The sequence below is a fragment of the Equus quagga genome, chromosome 19 (genome assembly GCF_021613505.1).
Source record: "Equus quagga isolate Etosha38 chromosome 19, UCLA_HA_Equagga_1.0, whole genome shotgun sequence".
NCBI lineage: Eukaryota > Metazoa > Chordata > Mammalia > Perissodactyla > Equidae > Equus > Equus quagga.
This window is the reverse complement of record NC_060285.1, coordinates 27,840,361-27,864,557: the sequence shown is the minus strand read 5'-3', so window position 1 is coordinate 27,864,557 and position 24,197 is coordinate 27,840,361. Positions and strand designations below refer to the sequence as shown.

The following is a 24,197-nucleotide window of genomic DNA, read 5'->3' as shown; positions in this document are numbered from 1 at the left end:
CAACAGTGAGAGAACACTGAAGATATATGGCAAAGGGTGGGCATACAAGGGTTGGTGAAATATGAGGCTACTAATGCAAATCCTCCACAGTCGCAAAGCAGAATAAAGCTCTACAATGATACCTAGTTCAAATGTTGTCAGAGACAGTGAAAAAGAGAGTAGTGTCAGAGAAAGATGATGATGTTGATTAGCCATGCAGAGTTTAATAGGATGTGTAAGGATTTTGTTCCTTACCCTATGAGCAGTGTGAAACCATTGAATGGACTGATATGATCAGATGGATAAAAGGTAGACATGAGATTTAGATGAGGATGGACTCCAGCAGAACAATTAGAATGTTCTGGTAGGAGAACTTGGTAGGTTAGGCTCTGATGAAGGCAATGGAGTTAGAAAGAAGCATCTCAGTTCAAAAGATATTAGGAGAAACAATCCCTTAGACTTTGTGAATGGTAGACCCTAAGGGGTGATGGAAAGGAAGTTGTCGAGAATGACCTCCCAGCTTCTGGTTTGCACCACTGGGTGACTAATGGTCCCATTCACTGAGCTGAAGTAACCTTAGGGGGAGAGGGGGCATACAGGTGGGTAGGGTGTAGATCTTGACTTCAAGTTTGGATATGTTGAGTTTGAAGACCTATGGAACATCTGAGTGGAGACTTTGATTGGATACTTGATTAGAGAAGACATCAGAGATGGAGACGGAGATCCGTAAGTCTTTAATCAAGGAATGCTCCCAGAGCAGGTGAAGTCTGTGTCCGCCTTGATTGTAAGATCCAGTTAGCAGACATAAAGGCCAAGTGACGGGACACATCAAGAAATTTGCAAAAGATGACATGCAGGTAGTTTTATTGACATGCAGAATTTTTGTGAGGCGATAACAGAAATAGTCTTGGTAAATTCAAAGGAACAACTTTGTCAAAGGACTTGAGGCCTTAAAAAGCTCTGTGGGCTTCCCTGGTGAATTCTACCAAACATTCAAAGAAGTCTTAATACCTATCTTTCTCACACTCTTTCAAAAAATTGAAGAGGAGGGGAAGATTCCCAACTCATCCTATGAGGCCTACATTACCCTGATACCAAAACCAGACAAGGACAACACAGAAAAAGAAAACTACAGGCCAGTATTACTAATGAGCATCAATGCAAAAATCCTCAAAAAAATACTAGCTAATTGAATACAACAATACATTAAAAAGATCATACACCATGATCAACTGGGATTTATTCCAGGGACACAAGGATGGTTCAACATCCACAAATCCATCAACGCAAAACACCACATTAACAAAATTAAGAATAAAAATCACATGATCATCTCAATAGATGCAGAGAAAGCATTTGATACAGCATCCATTTATGATGAAAACTCTGAATAAAACGGATATAGAAGGAAAGCACCTCAACATAATAAAGACCATATATGACAAACCCACAGCTAATATCATTCTCACTGGAGAAAAATTGAAAGCTATCCCTCTAAGAACAGGAACCAGACAAGGATGCCCACTGTCATCACTCTTATTTAACATAGTATTGGAAGTCCTAGCCAGAGCAATCAGGCAAGGAAAAGAAATAAAATGGATCCAAATTGCAAAAGAAGAAGTGAAACTGTCACTATTTGTAGATGACATGATTTTATTTACAGAAAACCCTAAAGAATCCACTAAAAACCTTTCAGAAATAACAAACGAATATGGTCAAGTTGCAGGATTCAAAATCTACATACAAAAATCAGTTGTGTTTCTATACACTAAAATGAAGTAGCAGAAAGAGAAATTAAGAATACAATCCCATTTACAATTGCAACAAAAAGAATAAAATACCTAGGAATAAACTTACCCAAAGAGGTGAAAGATCTCTACACTGAAAACTATAAAATGTTGAAAGAAGTTGAAGATACAAAGAAATAGAAAGATATTCTGTGCTCTTGGATTGGAAGAATTAACATAGTTAAAATGTCCATACCTCCTAAAGCAATCTATAGATTCAATGCAATCCCTATCAAAGTTCCAAGGACAACTTTCAAAGGAATAGAACAAAGAATCCTAAAAGTTATGTGGAACAACAAAAGACCCCAAATAGACAAAGGAATCCTGAGAACAATGTGTCTATTTTTGTGCCAGTACCATGCTGTTTTGGTTACTATGGCTTTGTAGTATATTTTTAAATCAGAGAGTGTGATACCTCCAGCTTTGTTCTTTGTGACAACATGGATGGACCTTGAGGGCATTATGCTAAGAGAAATAAGTCAGAGGGAGAAAGTCAAATACCATATGATCTCACTCATAAGTAGAAGATAAAAACAATGACAAACAAACATAGAGACAGAGATTGGATTGGTGGTTACCAGAGGGGAAGAGGGGAGGCAGGAGGGCAAAAGGGGTGATTCGGCACATGTGTGTGGTGATGGATTTTAATTAGTCTTTGGGTGGCGGACATGATGTAATCTCCCCAGAAATTGAAATTTAATGATCTACACCTGAAATTTATATCATGTTATAAACCAATGTTACCTCAATTAAAAAAAAAAAAAGGAAGGAATTTTTTTATCAGCTGTGGACCACTCAATCTACACTTCTTTATATGAAAAGTTCACCTTCAGCATGAATCTTTGGTGAACAGCTAACCTAACCGTCTACAGCACAAAGCCCTTCTGTCTGCCTTCTTTTGCCCCCTCCCTCCCTTCTTCAGGTCCCTGCAGTCTTGTCCACAGCAGCCCTGGTTCAAAGGGCTGCTTCTTTCAGGTGGCTACTTCCAGGCTGTGGAGTCACATGCTGTCAGGAAAAGGGCTTTACAAGTGACCCTGCTGTCCATTCAGGAGCTAGGGGGCCTCACCTCAAAAACTTATTTAAACTTTACTTATTTAAAACTTACTTAAACTTATTTAACTTAGGCCTTTAATATGCCTGTGAAATGATATAAACCAGAAGCTGGCAAACTATGGCCTCTGGCCCAGAGTCGGCCCACCACCTCTTTTTGTAAATAAAGTTTTATTGGAACACGGTCACACTCATTCATTTCAATAGTGTACACGACTGCTTTGACACTGCAACGGCAAAGCTGAGTCGTCACTACAGAGACCACATGGTCCACAAATCCTAAAATGTTTATCTGGTCCTTTATAGGAAAAGTTTCCTGAACACTGGTATGTTCAATTAAGAAATGCTTGCTTCCATGGCTGTCAGTCAATAGCAACAATCTTTTTGCCTTGTGGAATAGCTCTAAAACCTTTTTTCAAAAATACTGATTCTTCCTTTATCATAGTATTTTAACACATGGCATGACAAGTGGGCAGACTCATGTAAATGAGAAGGGCCCAATCTACTCTCAGTTCTGAAATCAGCTCAGTGTTATGACTGATTCCAAGTTTTTCTTTGTGAACTTTTTTTTCCCACTGTCATTCCCTCTATAATATTTCAGTGAACTCACGCTCACTCCAAAACTTCTTCTCCTATCACCAAAACATACCTTCTGGAAAAGAATCTTCACGATTCATTCTTGCTAAAGTGTGAGGGACTATAAGCTTAAGGAATATTATCTTTCCAAGTACAGCAGTGTATTCCTCCCTTTTGGGTTTCCCTACACCTTACAGCTGCCTCCATCACAGCATCTAGAACACCGTATATTGCATTGTTTTACATTCATCTGCTTCCAGAATCAAGACCTTCCCGAGGGCAGAGACCACTTGTTTATCTTTACACCTCTGGCACCCAGTACCCAGCTAGAGTCTATCTATCTCCACAAATGTCTATTGAAGGAAAGGATGGAAGGACGAAAGCAGGCAGGCAGGCAGGCTGGCGCACAGTGTTACTTATCTCTCCCCAACATATTTGCATTTTGACAGAGGACATGACTTAAAGCCAAGCAATGAAGCTGTGTTGGTGGGATTTTAAACCTCAGGAAGCAAGTGGGAGAGATTTGTAGGTAGGGAGACCTGCCTGGCACCCTTTAAAATCTATATTCACAAAGCGTTGTCTATCTCACCTAATTTTCTGGTCAGCCCTAAAGCGGAGAAGGGAAACGTAAATACTACATCCATGAGAATAAAGACTAACCTTCCAGTGCTCAAAAAAAAATAAGAAAAAAGATAAATATATCCAAATTAGCAAGTGGGGCAACATTAATAAGAAAACCAAAAGACAAGGTGTTTGAAATTCTATCTCCAGGAAGAAACCAGACAAAAACAGTGAATGCCAGGAAAACGTCCCCCAAAGCCATCTTAGGCAGCATAACGTGGTGTTGAGAGCCATTGAACTCAAACTCCCTGGTTTGAGTTCCATCTCTACTTCTCTCTGGCAGTGTGACCTTGGGCAAGTTCTTTAGCAATTCAAAACCTCAAAGTCTTCATCCGTGAAGTGGAGGTACAAATAGTACCCATCTAATAAGGCTTTTGATATGATTAAATAGTATAAGTAAGTATTAGCTATTATTATTTTTTTGAAAAAACCATTTATTCATTTATTTATTCATTACGTCCTTCTTATATGCAAGTCCTAGACTTATTCTTTCTAAAATATTCTGACACCGGGGCTGGCCCAGTGGTGGAGCGGTTAAGTTCTAGACTGCTGTCTAGAAAAGGCAGCAGCCTAGAAAGACAGTGAGAGTTCTAGGCGGTTACCAGCAGCCACCCTGGTGCTCTAAACACGTGTGTGTTTGATAACTGTTACTGATTGAGTAAGGAGTCACAGCATGGGGTATTTTCCACACTGATGAGACTCCAAAGACTGTCTCTGTTCTGCGTTCAAACTGATGTGTCCTCCCATCTAATAAGGCTTTTGAGGTGATATGATAGCCAGAAAAAAACAATAGGCCAGGGCTGAGTCTTCCATTTGTTCGCTCCACATGGATGAAGTGGCCACTAGGTACCAGGCCCTGGGCAGTGAGGCAGAGGTTCCCCATCCTTCTAGAGGCTCCCCATCCTTCTCAGTTGGATTTCCAGCAAATGGAACATTTTGGTCGAAAGTTGAACCGGAAGCTATAGTCAAACATGAAAAGGAAAGTTCCCGACAATCTTATGAGACTCATAATGGAAAAACATACCCCAGAGTTAACCAAGAGACTGCAGTTCCATAATTTGCAGTCAAGTTGTCATTTTTCTGTTGATTATTTTAAAAAGGGATTTTTTTTTAAAGATTGTTACTGATTCTTAATTTCTTCTTCCTGTGTAATCAGCCCATAGTTATAAGTAGGCATTCCAAATTGCACTATATTTCTTGCAATGTGATTCTTAAAATAGAACACCTACATTTTCTAGACCCACAATTGCTGAACTTTTACTATCAGACAAGGACTGTCGCGGCTGAGGAATGAGGCCTGATAAGGCTGCCTGATAAAAACAACGACAACAACATGGGGCAACAGTCATAGCAGGGAAAGGAGAAGACTGAGCCCTCTCCAAATTGTAGCACATTCAGTAAGATTTTTATTCCATTAGGACACTCTTAGAACTATAGCGCAGTTGCTACCCCCATATTCTCTAGCATTTTTCATTATTTTCCCTTAAAATTTGTGCCTGGGAATTAAAGGTCAGGGGTCCTTGGTTTAAGCTCAGTACAGAAGGAATCTCTTAAAAATACAGATGATGTATTAGTCATATTTCTAAAGACGGAGCTTTAATTATTCGTCTTCAAACATTTCTGCTGAGATAAAGGTCACCACATAATTACCGCTCCCACCCAATGGCCACTGGCGGGGAAAATGAGAGCAAAGCTCCTAGATCCTCGATTCACAGATCATGAAGGATTTGAAGGGTCTCACTTACAGTTGTTTTCCACATAAGGAAAGTGAGACCCAGGGAAGTGACAAGCCAAGGTCACGGGTAATGAAGGTCAGAGTTGGGAATCAGGGTTCATAAGGTGAGACGGCCCCAGTGTCAGTTTCCTGTGGCTTCTCTAATAAATTACCACTAACCAAGTGGCTTAGAACGACAGAAATGTATGCTCTCACAGTTCTAGAAGCCGGAAGTCCAAAATCAAAGTGTTGGCAGAGCGGTGCTCCCTCTGAAGGTTCAGGGAGGACCTTTTCTTGCTTCTTCATCCAGGTTCTTTGGCTTGTGGCTGCATCACTTTAATCTCTGCCTCCATCTTCATGGGGTCTTCTTTCCTCTGCATCTCTTCTCTAGGTGTCTCTCACAAGTACACATATCATTGGGTTTAGGGCCCACCCAGATAATCCAGAATAATCTCATCTTGAGAGCTTTCATTTAATTACATCGGCAAAGACCCTTTTTACAAATAAGATCGCATCCCCATATACCAGGCGTTAGGACATGGATAAATCTTTTGGGGGCCTCCACTCAACCCACTACACCCCTTGTTTTGCCTAAAGTAGTAACCACCATTACATCAATTTTAAAAAGCACTTTGTGCTTTAAAATGGTTTATAGTATCTTTTTCTCTTCTTCTTATTTCCAAGTTTTTTGGAGTCAGACTTGTGTACTTGAATTTTGAATTCCGGTCTGTCATTCACGAAACACAACCTTAGATGAATTCCTTATCCATCCTTCTAAGCCTCAGTTTCTTCCACACTGTAATGACAACAGTAACTTCCACCTCATAGGGTGCTTGCGAAAATCAGTATGCTAACACGTGTAAAGCACTTAACGGAGTGTCTGGTAAGAGCCGGTGCTCAGTGAGTGCCAGCTGATGTCAAATTAGAATAATATCCATAGAGACCAATCTATTCCTTACAAACTGTATGCATTTGAGGTCCACTGGGTGACACATTTCCTCCAGCCAGAAACCTTTCTGGCACCAACATGCCAGAGCAGGCTCATTGTTGAGTGTTGACGCCCGGGTGTGTGGCCTGCTCAGCAGTGGGGGAGAATTCTCTGGATTCTCTGAATTGTTGCTGTCCCAGCCCACACCATGGACCTTCAGATGTTCAGCAGAGGACAGAATAAGGAGACGTTCTGGTATCAGAAAGGAGACAAGATTATTCCAGCAACCATGGGACCAGTCCCTTCGGATCTGACCAGACTGGGGCAGCGACACTCCGGGTTAGTCAAAGTGTGGTTGTGATTGGGTTTCTGAAGGCGGGGAGGAGGGGAGGGCACCCGTGAGCCTGGGAGGGCTGCAAAGTCTCTGTCAGGCACCCAGTTATACAACCTCCTGGTCCAGAAATTTGTCCCGAAGCAAAGAACCAGAATAGTCAAGCGTTGAACCAAAAAAGAAAAAAAGAAAAGCATTTCTGAAGGATGTTGCTATAGTTGTGCTTTTCCAAATAAATAAAGGGCAGTGTAAAGTTATACAGAACTTACACAACAACAGTGGTTTGCCAGCCACACCCCAAACATCTTGCATTTATTAGTTCATTTCCTAGCTTAATCTCCCTCTGAGAAAATCAGGTATCTAGAAATTCTCCTCCCTACTCTTTTCACCCAGGATGCCACAACCCCACGCAGACACCCTTTTGTTTGGGGGAGGGTGATAAAAATTCTGAATTTATTACAATGATTGCTTCCAGTGGATAATCTATCCAGAACTGTACATAATGATCCTGCATTCATGCCATTCTATAAGAAGCAATTCTAACATTTGGAATAGCAAAAACAAGACACCAATTTGCAACCACCAACACCCCTTCCCCATGAGACCTAAATTCAAAGTCATTCTGAATTCATTGCAACTATTTGTATTAATATCATTAATCCAACGAGCTGAGCAACCCTGGCTGATACAGACATGGGGTCCTTTTCAGAGCGCCCAGAACTCTAGTCCACTGTCATGCGTGAGTGATGCCGGGGCCAGTGGTCTGCACAATTCATGTGTCTCCAGGTTACTGCGTGCAGGTGTTCTTTCTTACTGTTTTCCTAGCTCTCCATATGGTCACAACTGTGACTCTTGCTATTTTTATCAACCAATGCCCTCTTCTGATGAACATAAAAATGTCATGTCCACAGAGATTCTGTTACACCATTCCAGGGGCATGCTCGTGTTTCCAGAATGAGCATTGCTGGGTTTTGAACACCAAGGCAACAAAGCCAAGGTCACAGCACAAACCCTGTGAGAGCCAGTTGTCTTCCCTCTTCCATATGTGCAAACTGAACTCCCAAACCTGGCTTATGTGCCCCCAAATTGATGCCTCATGTCAGAAGATACCCCAGATGAGGGAGAAATGAATGGGAGTAATTTAACCACCTTTAATGGAGTGGGGACTCAAATTGAATTCTGCTATTGTATATGCATATAATTATTCATTTATCATCCAGAATGGAAAAGCAGATTTATTTGAGAACTGTGTGTATGTCATTCTATCAGTCAACATGCCTATTCATTCAACAAGCTTATTGATACCTGCTCCATGTCAAGTTCTATGCCAGGTGCTTGGAATCTATGATACATAAGACTTAGCATGAGCCTTCAATGAATCATTATAGAGCCGAGATAAGGTCGGGGTAGGGGAGGGAGAGAGAGAGATGGCGCTCCCTGAGCAGATCAGAAAAGACTTCTGGAGGAAGAGCGTCTAAGCTGAAATTTAGAGATGAATATGAGTTTGCTAAGCAGACAAAGTGGAGATAGGCAGGCAGATGGGAACTACCTGAGCCAAGGCATGGAAGTGTGAGGTGCAGGCTAGTTTAAAGAATAGTGAGCAGCTGGCTATTACCAAAGTTCACACTGTGCAGGAGTGCGTGTCGGGAAATGACAGTGATGACTCTGGGTGTGCGAGGATTTGGTTACTGTTCCATTTACTCAACAAATGTTTATTGAGCTCGTACTAAATTCAGGGATTAGGACCAGGAGCTAGGAGCTTAGGGTAATGGAAGAGGTGAGACACGAACCTGCAAAACTGCCTTATAAAGTAAGATACTTTCCACAAGGGAGGACGGCATCAGAGAAGTATTTCATTCATTTGTGTTCATCAATGACAATGGATTGAGCAGTCAATGAGCACCCACCAACGCGGATGATGATCAGGCATGTTTCTCACACTGAAGGAGCTGATAGTCCAGTGGAGTAAACAGACACATAAACAGAACATTATAATATGTTCAATAATCAACATAGTAGCAATTATTGACAGCTTACTAGGTTCCAGACCTGATCTAAGTGGTTTATATTGATCAACCTTGTCCATTCTCACACAATCAGTAGGTATGATTGTTGTCTACATTTCACAAATGGCAAAGTCAGAGCCAGAGAGGTTATTAGTTGGCTCAATCATAGCTAAGATTAAAATCCAGGCAATTTGACTCCACATTCTCAACCCTCACTGCAGAGAAGTGTAGTAGCACAGAAGAGAAACACATAAGCCAGTGTAGAGGGGGCCAGGAAGATGAATCCTTCCACTCTACCAGCAGTTATGTCCTCCCTGAGGTCCCCAGGGAATATAGAGATAGCTTATAGAGTCTTTGGAAACTACCAAACTCCTGATACTTACCAGATTGTGTAACATCTAGATTTGAAGCTCAAAAGCGTAAACTTTCCCCCCAACATTCAACTAGGTTACATTTCTCATTCAAATTATGGTAATTTTTCCAATCCCCTGTATCCCCATAAGCACAAAATCTTATTGTATGCTTCTAGGGTCTTTATCAAGAGAAGTATAAATTTGATGGGGAAGCTTCTAATATTTCCCTTCAGAGGTCTTCTTGTGGGTTCCTAGCATTTTATGTTACCTAATACCTTTTGAATAGCACTGTGAAAATTCCTAGCTGGATTTGTATACTAGCAATTCATTATGTATCAGCCTCAATGTCCTATATCCAAAATGATGAAATTATAATTACATTTTTCATTCAAATTATTGTAACTTTTCCAACTCCCACCTAATTTAGTCCCCTCTATCCTCATAACCACCATTGCCATTAGGTTGGCAAATACCAAAAAGGGGAGAGTTGTCAAAAGTTGCAACTGTAATGATCTTATTATGAAACTTCAACATAAATAGGTGGTAAAAAAGCCACAGGAGTGCAGAATGCTGAAAGTTGATCTCGTTCTTGGAGAAGGAAATCCAGGATGGGGAAATCTGGATCAGTCAGAATAGCATCTGTCTGCGTGTAACAGAACCTGACTAGAACGACCTGAGCAAATACGGGGTGTTTCTCTTGCAACATAAGCAGAGCCCAGGCCAGGGCAGATGTCAGCAGCCTTCCAGGATCCTTCTGTTTTCCTGTTCTGCTGCTATCTTTGCAAGATTACTGGTATACTTTCAGGCATCAAGCCATATTTCAGGCAACAAGAAGGGCAAAGAGCAAGAGATAAAAGGAAGAAGCTAGCCAACTCTGTCCCCTTTGAAAAAGTTTTCCTAGAAGCCACAGCCTGCAACTCCTGTGTCAATCTCATTGGCCAGATTTGGGTCACATGGCTCCACTAGCTGCAAGGGAGTCAGAGCAGGGCTGTGTATGAACTCAGCACATGCCACTCCAGAAAAAGCAGGGTTTAGATAGCAAGAAAAATGGAGGGCATACACTTTGGGTTGGCAGCTAGCAGTGTCTGCAACATTACCCTAAAATTTTCCAATAAAACAAGCGAGAAGAGCAGAAAAGGGGCAGTCAAAGCAGATTTTAAAACCTCAGGGAAAACAGCTAATTAGACAAATCTGAGCCAAATTTTATCTAAGTATTTCCCTTGTAAGTTACTTAGATAACCTATGGCCCTAAATCTCATGGGAGGAGTTAGACAGGTTTGGAGAGGGCAGAGAAAGGGCAAAGCACGCCCAGCCAAGGCACTGAAGAGTGAAACATTTTGTGTGGGAAGTGACAATCTACTCACTGTTTCCAGAGAATAAATTGCAAAGTAAGGGATATTAGGAAGGTAAATGGGCCAGATCATGGATGGCTTGTATATATGGTTTAAAAATGTGTTTATCCGGTACCAGATGCAGAGCCACTGAGGTATCTGAAGCCAGGAGGGGGTAGGTCGGGCTCACACTTTAGATAATTCACTTTTAGTGACTGGGAGTAGGATGGAACCAAGAAAATAAAGCTAAAGGTGAAGAAATAAGAGGTAACTGTGTTAATACAGATAGAAGATGCTCAGGGCCCGATCTAGCCAGGCTGCAGAGCAGTGCACAAACATGAGGAACTACTTCTTTGAGCATCAGAGAAGCCCTCTTGGAGGAAGCAGCCTTTTATGGCTGAAAATTAACCTTCTTTTATGCCTACAGCATCTATCTGCAGGGTCTGAGGCAGCCCTACTTCAAACATTTAGTAGGAATTTATGGGAAGTAGGTTATTCTAATTAGAGCTCCCAAGCAACTTGCCCTACTATTCATAAGTAAAATGGTCTGGAAGTGTTTTCAGCAAAAGGCTGAGAACTTGAAATAATCTTTAAGATCTAAATGTAGGAAGGGCCTATACCAAAGTACTTGTATCCCCAAAATCAGTTTCTCCAGCTCTGGCGACTATCAAAGGAGCTGGATAAAACTACAGATGCAGAGGCCCACCTTCAGACCTACTGGATCAGAATCCCAAGGGTGGGACTTGAGGATGTTATTATAATAAATTCCACAGGATATTCTAATATACACCAGGCCTTGGTCAACAGCATAATAGGCCTGGCAGGGCATGACCAGGACCCTGACAGGCGTATTAACCAGAAATAGGGCATGAGATCCCAGAATGTACCATCATGAGGAGAGAGATGAAAGTGCCGGTAGAAAGGCCATCACTCGTGCAGAAGGTCAGAAGCATGGAACGTGGCTACAAAGCGGGGAGGACTGAAGCAGTAAGCAGGTGGGGAACTGGAAGGAACAGAGGAAAGACTGGCTGGGGAGACTAACGGGGCTCAGGGCACAGCCTCTCTGTCAGGAGAGGGAGCTGCATGGCAATGGACCAAATCATAATACCCAGAGGGGTATGACAGACTCAGACTCTCAACTTTCAAGGCAATTCTGTGGCTATGCTTTGGTTGATAAATTGAGTCAAAATGCCTTTGTATATAAAGTAACCCATATGCTAAGCTATTTGTTGGTGAAAAGAATTTGGAGATTCCATTGGTCAAGAAGTAGAAAGAAGCACATCTCTCATCCCTCAGAATAGACCAAAGGAATATCTGAGCAGCTCTGATGAGGAAGCCGAGAAAATCCCTGTACAGTCACGCACCACATAACGATGTTTTGTTCAATGAAAGACTGAAAATGCGACGGTGCTCCCATAAGATTAGTACCATGTAGCCTAGGCGTGTAGTAGGCTATACCATCTACGTTTGTGTAAGTACACTCTATGATGTTCACACAATGAAGAAATTGCCTAATGATGCATTTCTCAGGATGTATCCCCATCGTTAAGTGACACATGACTGTAATTCAATGCTTTCAGGCAGGTTCCCAGGGTGGCAGATTCTTCAGCCCTTTTGCCCCTTAGACATCACTGAGCAAATGCCCAGTGGCTTTGGAGCTGCTCCCCACTGTGTCTGGTATGTCAACTATTTATTTTGTGAACATCCAACAGACAGGAAGTTTCGCGAAATGGGGTAGAGGAAAGAAGAAGGTAGATAGGCCTGTTTGCTAGGGTTTTCTAACGATAATTCTCATTTTTCTCTGGGAAAAATAAAAGTACTGACTTTATACAACCAGCCTCAGATCACTAGGGGTGCTGGTGGCCATCCCCATGCACCTCACTCCCGCTGAGGCCATGGGTATAATTTACAACTGCTCTCATGTTCGAGGGCTTTCTCCTAGTATCCTTCTGAGCCAGAACATGTCAAGTATGTTTGTTTTGATGTTTCCAGGCCAGATCTCCTGCTTTGGATTAGTCGAAATCATAAATGGTCAATAAGGCTCAAAAAGGTGTTGAGTAAGCATGTTGTGGGGGGTTGTGATCACAGCCCTCCCGGGCCTGGAGCCTGGCGTGGCCTCCACGACCTTCCTAAAAAAGCAGGCATCAATCAGGCAGCTAGCAGGGATTTCTGAAAGCCCCAGGGTGTCCTGAGCGACAGCCCTGCCTGCATGCCAGCTCTAAGCTCTCTCCTTCCTTCTCTTGAGCACAGGTTCCCTGAGCACAGGCGGAGTTCTGTGGTGCTCAACTTACCTGGACTTGAGGTGTTCCCCGGGGACCTTCTGGTGTCAGATGGAGCTGCCGATTATCTGTGCCACCCACTTCTGCTGCTGAATCCAGGTCCTGCTCATTCAGCATACTTATGTTACAAGGCAGATACGGACAGATATTGTAATAAGCAGGGGTGATTTTCAGAATATTTAATGACTGGTGAAACATGTGCACCAACAAGTTAAAACAGATGTCTCACCAATTAGGACTGGCATCAGCCATGAATTACTGGAACCAGCTGAATACCACCCTTGGTATTGGGTGTTCCACTTACAGACATGGATAGGTATGAGCTTTCCCTCAAAAGGTCCTCTTGTCAAAGAATTTACCCCAGGTCTGGGACCTGGAAAAGATACACCAGGGACAGTCACCATTCTAGAGCAAAAGGCTCTCTCTGGGCTGGGGGGCAGCTTCTGTATCATTGCTGTAATGCCACCCCTGGCCTGCTGCTGGCCTTCTGCCTCACACTGGTATCTTCCAACCAGGTGGTACCTTCCAACCAGGTGGTACCTTGTGGAGGCAGAGGTCCCAGGGACAGCAGATTCCTGTTAGAGCAGAGTAGAGGTAGGCAGCCTTAGGGACAAATCTTCTTCTGCATTTTGAACTCAGTTGTGAAAGAAAGAGCAATTGTGGTGTTGAGGGCACATTCTCCTTGATTCTGAGGGTAGCCTTTGAGAGCTAAAAGGAAACTTAAAGATGATCCATCCTGGTAGCGTTCAAACTGGTTTTGTTCTTAGCAGAGTCCTTTTTACAAAAGAACCCTCACTTGGAAATCCAATGTATAAAACAGATCCAGGTGGAGTTGCAATGCCTGAAAATGGGGTGGGTCCCAAAGACTCACCTCCAACGCATCCCCAGCAGTCCAGGACACTCGGCACATAGTTAGAAAGCCACCAAGTTCATTCTTCACTCACATATGTGCAAAGTGCGACCCAGAAAGGAGAAGTGACCTAGCTGTGGTGTCAGCTGGTTTGTGTCAGAAGAACGGAATCTAGGCTCCTGACTGCTAGTCCTGTGCCCTCTCCACCAGCCTGTATCAACATCCATTGTATGGGCAACTGTAGTCTTCTCTGTGGAACCCAGAAGTCACCAGGAAATAAACCATAACTAACATTGTATAGCTCTCCACTCTTTATAGATCCCTTTCACATCTACTGTCTCAAATGACACAATAATGCAAATGAACATCTGCTGTCTCATCTGATACAATCACCCAAGTGAACAAACCAAGAGGGATTAAGCCATCTACTCAAGGACAGGCCCCTAGAAATTAGAGCTAGTTCTAAACACTGCGTAACCTTAACAGAGGTTAGTACGTATCTCATGATGCTTCATGAATGCTCTAAACTGGTTAATACCAAGAGTAGTCTTTCCCAAAGGTTGGTCCCAGACCAGCAGCTTCCGTATTACCTGGGAAATTGTGAAAAATTTAGAGTGTGGGGTCCAACCCCAGGCCTTCTGAATTAGAAGCTCTGAGGTGGCGGGGAGCACCAATTTGTTTTTTAGCGAGGCCTCCAGGTGATTCTGGAGCCAGCTAAAGGTTCAGAACCACCATGCTAAAGAACAAGGTCATAATTGCTGTGTGATGCTTCTAAATCTACTGGTTGATCTTTGTTGTGTACGTAGCATCACAGTAGATGCCACATAGTAAAAGCTCTGCAACGTCCTCCATCATACGCCTCTGTGCCCCCTCCTCAAGGAGTTTAGAATAGAGTTCTCACATCCCAGATTCGTGGTGCTTCTCCAGCTTCGATGTGCACATGAGTCACCTAGAGATATTGTTGAAATAGAGATTCTGATTCAGCAAAACTTAATATATGCTAGAGACAATAAAAGATTGTGGCATCAATAAAGACTCATTTAAATTTTCTTCTGAATACTTGTGAAGCTTTCCCCAGGCCCTAAAATTATCCTCAAAGCTAGAAAAACCAAGGAGAAAAATTTGCTAAGAACAGATTATTGCAGTTCAAATTGGACATAATAATTTACCACCAGACATTGAGGGCTAAGAGTGGTGAAGCTGCTTTGTCCCTGAGGGAGGTTCCATCTAATCTTCCCTTTCAAAAGATCGATAAGGTGGTCAGAATGAGCAAGATAATCAGTTGGACAGGTGCCTTCCAGGGTTCCAGCAGGAAAAGCCCCTCAGCACATACTTTGTAGTAAATGCTGCCCGGGTAATTGCTTCCATCTGATTCAAGTATTATGCAGCATCTCCTGATGAATTGAATAGAAAGAAAGATAGGCCTATAAGGCATCTATTTTGTATATTGAGTCACCAGAATATCTTGCCTAAACCTAAGAAATAGTTCCAGCCTTTTCTGGGTAGCATTACAAATTGATGCAAATGACATAAAAATCAAGAATCCAGAATCTAATCATTTTACTCCCTGATCATCAAAAGTGTGCATTATTGAGTGATGACTTCCTTCTCAGCTCAAAGCAACTCCTAAGGACTACTCGGATGGTGGCCAATAGCGACAAAAAGCCCCCAACATAAAGATTGGTGATGTGTTGATGTCCCCCTATTTCAGGTGTCAGCCTTTAACGACACATGGGGATTATTGGGTTGATGCAATCTCCAAGACTCAAGTTTGGTCAGGCTATTGACATTGCATATGCTGGGATTGTTTTTGATGGTTTTGATAGAACAACGTAAAAGGGAAGTCCTTTTAGCCCCAAAGTTCTATGACTCTCTGTCTTAAAGGAATCACTCAACTCTTTATTACATCTTCTAAGTTTCTCCCTGAGTGATGGGAAAAAGGAGGCTGAACAGAACTCTAGTAAGGAAACAGGACAATATGACCTTAAGGTAGCAATTAACACCAACTTTCAGGTTGCAACATTGCTTCATTCACTCATCTGCATACATATAAATATTTATTCTGTGTGCATGCTCAAGAGAAGGAGAATTAAAGCAGGATGAATTCTGCTTGGCTCATTTGAAAAAGCAGATTTTGTAAAGCTCTGCAATGATCTGTCACTAGTTACTCAAAGTACTAATCTATCTTCTTTAATTTCACCCACCAGAATCCAAAAAGCCAAGATGGCCTTTCTCCAAGAGAGGAGTGGTAAGTGTTGTGTGTTGTCAGTTGGGTTTTAATTAAGCCTCCTGTAGCTAAGAAAGTAAGAAAGGACTGAAGAGCCTCTTCATCTCACTTTTTCTGTGCATAATGGCAGACAGCGCACGAAATTTAAATTATATCATCACATCCATAGTAATGGCTACAGAACATGCCAAATGATGCCATTTTGTGCAGCAAAACAGTGTTAATTGCCAGCGGTTAATGAGCTCTGCAAAACACAAAGCAATCCTAATATTGTGATGCTTTACAACTCCACATTTATGACTTGATACAGCTTAGGAAACTGCTTACTTGATGAAGTGAACTTGCACAAGCATATGCCCCAGTTTGCCGTCAGTGGCGTGCATACTGGGAACACTGAAAAATTAATGAAATATTACAGAAAGAGATTCCACAAATACACTTCTATTTCTGGGAAAGCCGGTTGGAGTCCTCGTGGTTTTTAAAAATTCATTCTTGGTTCCATCAATTATTGAAGAGTTATAAATCGAAATCAGTGGCCCATGATTCTTTACTGTCTAGGACAAGGGTTAACCACTGTCCGGCCTTTCCTTCAGGCCTGCTGGGGGTGGAGGGAAGAAGTGTTCCTGACCACAACCCGACTCCTCACTCCTGTTTTTTGGAGGAGGGGGTAAGGACGGACTGTTTCTCCTTCCAACAAAGCTAGTTGCGATACCTACACTGTGCCTCATTCTGTTAAAAATCTGGCCAGGTGGCCTCTCTGATTAATTTGTTATTAGTTGTTGACACCCACCTTGGACGTTCTGCGGACACACACACACTGGTATTTTTTAAGTACCACAACTAAATTAAAAGCCCTCTGAGGTTCCACTCCCAGCTGCTCCACTTACCGTTCTGTGACCTTGGCCAAATGAATTAACCTCCCTCAGCTTCAGGTCCTTCCCTATAAAAGGTGGATGGTAATAGTGCCAGCCCCATAGAGTGGTTGTGACAAGGAAGTCAAATAACGCATGTGGAGCTGGCCCCAGAGCTGGACACATCTTAAACAACTGATATTGGCCATATTATTGGTAGTATTATTTGTAATTAGGGTTTGGAAAAAGTATTCTCATAATTGAGTATATCAGTGACTTTCACATTATTTTTCCAAGTGTCAACAGTTTGTATGAATGTCTTAGCTCAGGCTGATATAACAAAATACTGCAGACTAGGTGGCTTAAACACCCAATATTTATTTCTTACAGTTCTGGGGCTGGGAAGTTCAAGATCAGGGTGCCAGGATGTCGGGTTCTGGTGAGAGCCTTCTTCCTGGCTTATAGATGGCCACCTTCTCGCTGTGTCCTCACACAGTGGAGAGCTCCGGTGTCTCTTCCCTTTCTTATAGGGACACTAATTCCATCATGGGGGCCCCCTCAAGCCCTCATCTAAACCTAATTATTTCCCAAAGGTCCTATCTCCAAATACCATCACACTGGGGGGGTTAGGGCTTTAGATGAATTTGTGGTGGACAGAAACATTCCATCCATAGTGACACAGTCTAAACATTACAAGCGTCAAGTTGTACACTATTAGCAAAATGATGACATCATTGTCACCATGGCTGTTGCTCAGCATTTCGCTTTGTCCTTGTTTAGGGACAAGATTTGACTCTTTTCCTGGCAGAACGTGAGACAGGGCCTATGGTACAGCCTTTCCTGGGCTCCTTCCTCATTTAAATGGAGGCAGGGCTTGTTACCAGCCACTTCTGGGGTCTCAGGAGAAGGGGCATCTTTCACCAGCTCTCCTCCAGACCAGGGAAGCTCTAAGGGCCACCTGGGAGACAGAATGTGCTTTCAAGAGGGAGGACTAACCTAAGGAAGGATATTCCTACAAGTTGTCATGATCAGTCTATTTTTTTCCCTATGAAGAAGCAATTTGTTCCACGTACGTTGGACGAGTGTACTAAGACGTCAAGATGCCCATTAGCAGCTCACAATTGAGAAGGTCAGACTGACATGTAAATTGGAAAACAAAATGTGCTAAATGGCTTGCCCAGTGTTGGAGGTGGGTAGGCAGTGGTGGAGGTATACAAAGACAGAATAATTAGTGGGATGACATAATGTTTCAGCAAATGTTCTCACTAATAAAAGGAAATTTCATTTCTTGAACGTTTACTTTCACCAGGACACAATATCTGGTCCCCTTAAAATCAACATGTCTACTTACTCCCTCATCCTTTTAGCATTATTTGTCAAATAATTCATATCTATGTAAGTGATAATCTGCATCAATATAACAAACACACTACTACATTGTAATGTATTTTCCCAATCTATTGAAGATTTTTCCTTTTCTCACCTTATTTCCCTCTCTTCTTCCTTTCTTCCCACCCCTCAATAACAATATTAGTAATAAAAGCAAACACATATGTAATGCTTACCACATTATCAGACACTGTTTCTGTTTGCGTGTGTTCCTGTTTGTGTACGCCGTAGTTGACATATATTAACTCATTAATTATCACAACAACCCAACAAGGTAGGTAACATTATTATCCTCATTTTTCAAAGGGGGAAACTGAGGTTCAGAGAGATTGAATAACTCACCTGAGGTCACACAGCTCATAAACAGCAGAATGGGGATTTGTCCCCAACAGTCCCAGGCGGTCTAGCTCTGAGCCTGTTTTAGCCCCAACATTAAATTATTCCTCCAACTGTGGGGCCCCATAACCAGTGCTAGACACTCCTCCCTCCTTTATCTCAGCAGAGCTCTCAAAGGTCTCGTCTGTTCTCACCAATTCAATGCCATCTCCTTGTCAACCATTCCAATATGGATATGTTCACATATATCCATTTCACTCCAGTTCCATGTCACCAGCGCCTACTGCAAATTTCCATTCCACCCACCTCTTAGTTATTAGGTTTGAGACCCTAGAGGTAGCCTTGGCCTCTTACTTCTCATCATCTTCCATATCCTCTCAAATACCCTTCAAATGCTTCTCATTGTCTCACCTAGCCAATGCCACTATAGTGGAAGCAACAAGGCTTCCAACAACGGGTCTGTCACTCTAAAGAGTTAATGTGGCCTCTGAGCAGACTGTCCCCTCCTTTCTCACTGGTATAACCATCAAGCACTTCTTTGGTCAGGAGGTTGGTCAGACCCATGGAGAGTGACAGTGAGTGTCCTTCAAGACTGAGGGCTGGTGCCCACTTTCCCACAGTCCCAATGCTGCTTTCATTGTCTCCGCTTCTTTATTTTCCAACTGGCTGCTGCTATTTTGATTTCCACAACATGCAGTCACTATGGTTTCAGACCTCAACAAAAGGTATATGTCCCAACTGTGGTAGGAGGTCCCCAACCAGCTCCAAGATTCCTTTTCTGCTGTGGAAGCTAATGAGTCTCATAGGCTCCCCTTTCAGTGCCATAACCCTACCAGAGAAACCAGCCACAGCCCTTTAGCACATTCTGAAACTATTGCAGAGTCTCCTTTCAGATACACAGGGAGCCACCCACCCACAGCAGCAGATAACTCATGCCTTCCCTTGCTCATTAACACAAAGTTGAGTAACTTCCACCAAACTGCTTAGATCCATGCCAGCATCATGCACGCTGAAGCAACAGAACAAATTAAAAAATTACTTGTGAAAAACATTCACTTGAGATGCAGCCAAGTCGACTTTAGAAAGCCTTACACATTGTTATTTGATAGCTTCTTCCCGGTTTTGTTGGTAAAATGAACTCTTTAAGCGGATAATTCATCATATTGCAACAGAATACTGAATGAATCCAAAAAAAAAAAGGTCACAATATGTTAAGTTTAAGAACCAAGTAATAAAAGAATGTATAAATAGGGCACAATTAAAAGTTAGTTATAAATATGATCAGAAAAAGGTTTTCAGTGGTTATCTGGGGTAGAGATTATGAGTGACTTTGATTTTCTTTGTGTTTTTGTTTCCCAAATTTTCTACAGTAACCATACATTGCCTTGTAATCAGATTTTTTTAACTAAAATTCTAACAAAAATAAATGGGCAGTTCCATTCCAAGGAAACTAGAGTTTCTGGCATATTCTGGTATTCGTTAGTAGAGAATTACTGTGTTGGGCAATTCCATTAACACTCTGGGCTTTATTGAATCATCTGCTAAATGAGAGGTTGAACTAAGACATCCAAGGCACCTTTTGATACTGAAGTCCTATGATCCAGTGTTTGCCAAGTTAGAACTTTATATATCACCCTACGGGGTAGATGCTAGACTGAACTCCGTCTATGTGCTATATGACCATCCTAAGATGGGTCCTTTTTTTTTTCATTAGTAAAATGACATGTGTTGACTAGACACCCTCACCAGCCTCTCTCCTCCAGGTTTGACATTCTGTGGTCCTGTGAGTCAGACTATGGCTCAGAAATAGCTTATAGAGAAAATGTACAGTCTGTTCTCATGCATGTTAGAAAATGAATGAATAAAAGATGCTGAAGCTACCAAAATCTTGTCGTGTTTGAAAATCCCGTTTCTAACAATCTTTAAGCAGGGCAAAGACAAACACAAGCATGTGTCTGATCTGGAAAACTGCCTCTCCTCTGTGAAGATTACAGACTTCAGGCGCTATGAGTTCCACAGCCTTAAGGTATCTCATAAACTGTTGATTGTGTGGCATGGCTTCTTTTTTTGTTTTAGTCGTTATCTTAAGTTGTCAGATAATCACCTTGTTCATAAAAACAACAAGGTTCAGGAGAGGAACCAGGTCTGCTCTCTCTAACGCACACTGAACCCCCAGGAAAGTCATTTTATTTAAACTGAAGTGATGGATATGAGAGCACTTTGTAGACCATGAGGTCTTGTACAAATGTTAATAGTTGCTATGATTATTCACCTCTCTGGACCTCAATTTCCTCATTTGAAAAATAAGATGGTTTTGATAAGTCAACTTCCAAAGGCCTCTTTAAACTTTAAAACTCTTATTTCCTGATTCTTCAGTAGTTAATTTCAAGAAGCGTTTCCAGGGGAACCTGGATTAGACTTCCAAGTTCTGGGTTTGGGGTTCTTTGAAGGGTTTTTTTTGCAATAAACTGAAAAAGACTCATGAAATTCTCAAGTATAATTCAAAAGAACATCAATTTGAATGCCTTTTCATTTTAAATTAAAAATAACATATGTCACACCTTCCATGCTTTGCATTGGGAGGAGGTGGCATCCCCAAACCAAAAAGAAACCTGTGGTTTGGGTAGCTTGAAGCATCACTACCAAGAGGGATGCGGGCCCTGCGGCAGGAAACCATGATTTCGAGAACACTTGTTCCTGCGAAGTCAAAGCAAATAGTGAACAGGTCAACCCATCGAGATGGAAATGTTTTGTTCTCTCTTTTCTCCCATGTACAGGATAAGACCTGGAATGAAGTCATGGAAACATATCAAAAACTTCCTACTGATCATTTAGACTTGAGAAAGCAGCAAGAGGCCATGTGGGAACTTTTCACAAGTGAATGCACTTATTTCTTGGACCATTTATTAGTTCTTAAGATGGTAATGCTGGGCTTAATTTTTGTTGTAGATGGAAAATATTAATTTGATTCTTTGGGGATTTGTTTTCCTCTTCCATGCTGAAAGAAGAAAGTTTGGGGAGTGGGGAGTTCCCCTCTTTCAAGGATCTTAAGAAACTTTTTTTTTTTAAAGATTGGCACCTGATCTAACATCTGTTGCCAATGTTTTTTTTGCCTTCTTCTCTTCGTGTTCTTCTTCTTCTTCTCCCCAAAGCCCCCAGTACATAGCTGTATACTCTAGTTGTAGGTCCTTCTGGTTGTGCTGTGTGGGACGCCGCCTCAGCATGGCCTGATGAGCGCTGCTAGGTCTGCACCCAGGATCGGAACTGGCGAAACCCTGGGCCACTGAAGCAGAGCACAGGAACTTAACCACTTGGTCATGGGGCTGGTCCCAAGAAACTTTTATCTACTGTTTATCTACTATTTGGTGGTCTCTTCCTCATTTTCTTTTCTTTTTCTTTCTTTTTTTTTTTTGATTGGCACCTGAGCTAACAACAGTTGCCAATCTTCTTTTTTCCTCTTCTTCTTCTCTCCAAAGCCCCCAGCATACAGTTGTATATTTTAGCTGTAGGTCCTTCTGGTTGTGCTATGTGGGATGCTGCCTCAGCGTGGCTTGATTAGCGGTGCCATGTCTGCACCCAGCATCCGAACTGGCAAAACCCGGGGCTGCTGAAGCAGAGCGCATGAACTTAACCACTTGGCCACAGGCTGGCCCCTCTTCCTTCTTTTCTTAAACATAGCCTCTCAGGATTGGATGATATTTTCTAAGTAAACTAGTCCAGCTCACCGTCTGAGATCTGACTCTCTTCTGCCTTATTCTCACCCCATGTCTACACATCCCTTGAGCCGAGGAGCTCACAACCACCCTCAAGGTGGCCCATTCCATCTTTGGTCAGCTCCCTCCTTCGGAACTCTTGCTCCCTCATGAACAGTGCCAGGCAAATACTTTCTATCAGCTGCAGGACCATAGTCACAGATTTCTGGGGCAGCCAGTACATGGAATACAATGGGGTTGGATTACATGGTGTATTCATGATGTCTGCCACATAAATGGTGCCCCTGATGTTGTGCAGTGCTGCAGCCCTGATCTGGTGTGTTTCTGAGCAGAGACTTCCTTGCAGAAGAACCAGAGGGCAAGGGATAGGAAGGGAGCAACTGCCTTCTAAGATCATAGTGAAGGATGAGCCACGTTGCTTCCAAGGTTGCCTCTGCCCACAAGCATTTTTGAATCCTGGCTACTCTCTTACACAAGAAAAAGCAGTGTTAGGAGACCCGTGTTCAAGCTCTGGATCTGCCTTTGACTTACCACATGACTTAGGAAAGTCTAGTCCTCCATTTCCTAAACCAGAGGTTGGCAAACATTTTCTGTAAAGGTCCAGGTAGTAAATATTGTAGGCTTTGCAGGCCATGTGGTCTTTATTGCAATACTCAGCTCTTCCACTGCAGTCCAAAAGAAGCCATACATAATTTGTAAAGGAATGTGCATGGCTGTGTGACAATAAAACATGATTTAGGAAAATAGGTAGCAGGCCTGATTTATACCACAGGCTGTAGTTTGACAATTCCTGTCCTAAGCTACGAAAGAGGGATGACAATACCATCTCTGGCTATCTTATAACATCTGATCATTGTGATGATCAGATTAGTTTTCTTTGAAATCAGTCAAGTGACATACAAATGTCTGTTATTATTTTCTGTAAGTAACGTTGATTAAGTGTTGGTCACAGCACTAAGTACTGTACCAGCAAAATTTAAATGGCAAAGACACTCTGAGAAAATTGATGCTTAGAGAGTTTATCAGTTAGGATTCAGAGAATGAGCTTAAATAATACAGGGTTTCATTGGCCCATGTGACTGTAAAATCCAGAGGTGTGAGAGATCCAGGTTGGTTTGATCAAGGGGCTCAAAACCAAGGACAAAATTTTTTTCCATCTCTCATCCCTGCCTTCCACGGCATCAGCCTCATCCTGTGGCTGGCTTCTATTGTAGTCACAGAATGGCTGCTGTCTCTGAGCCCATAGATGGAGAGAAAGAAAAGAAAGAGAGAGAGAGAAGGAGAGAGAGACAGGTTCTCTTCTCAGCATTCATAGCAGAAGTGTTGATTTTCTTTCTGATTGGACTGGCTCAAGTCTCATGCCCACTCCTGAACCAACTACTCAGATAAGGAAGGAGTGTGCTAATTGCCTTAAGGCAACCAAGGTGCGTCCCTGGGAGTAAGGTCAGTTTGCCACATGGCACATGGGGAAGAGTTGATACTGAGGTGAAAACCAGAATGATGCTGGGGAAGGGGAGCATTGAAGCTGGGTGGCAACCAATAGATGTTCATTGCAGAGCACTAACCCCTGAGCTATATTACCTCTTTTGCCCTAACAAATAGCACAGAACTTTCTGTCCCACTGTAAGCTGCACAAGCTTTTCAAATTAGCATTGTCTGCTTTAAAAAAGGCCACTTTGAGTTTATTTATTTTCCAGTGTCTTAGTGTATTTACAGTACACATGTTTCTCCCTTTACACAACCAACATGTTTCCCAAAGTTGCTTGTAAATTGGGATTTTGTAACTCAAAGTAAAATAAATATACTGGAGGATCCAATATTTTTTGAAAATGACAAAAGGTTTTGTAAAGCAAAGACTATTATAGCAAAAAGCCTA

At 42.2% G+C, this 24,197-nt stretch overlaps 1 protein-coding gene across 8 annotated transcripts in view; it reads left to right on the top strand.

Annotated features, from left to right (window-relative positions):
• The window catches only part of PLEKHG7 (pleckstrin homology and RhoGEF domain containing G7), a 56,910-nt gene that overhangs the window by 5,744 nt on the left and 26,969 nt on the right, over nt 1-24,197 (top strand). For 6 of the 8 annotated variants that reach the window (XM_046646292.1, XM_046646289.1, XM_046646284.1 and 3 more), the window contains exons 4-7: nt 12,927-13,054; nt 16,013-16,053; nt 20,536-20,634; nt 21,386-21,529. In XM_046646292.1, coding sequence (XP_046502248.1) covers nt 12,927-13,054; nt 16,013-16,053; nt 20,536-20,634; nt 21,386-21,529 — 412 coding nt within the window. The remainder of the gene's footprint in view (nt 1-12,926; nt 13,055-16,012; nt 16,054-20,535; nt 20,635-21,385; nt 21,530-24,197) is intronic. The other 2 variants (XM_046646285.1, XM_046646288.1) reach the window with 2 other exon arrangements.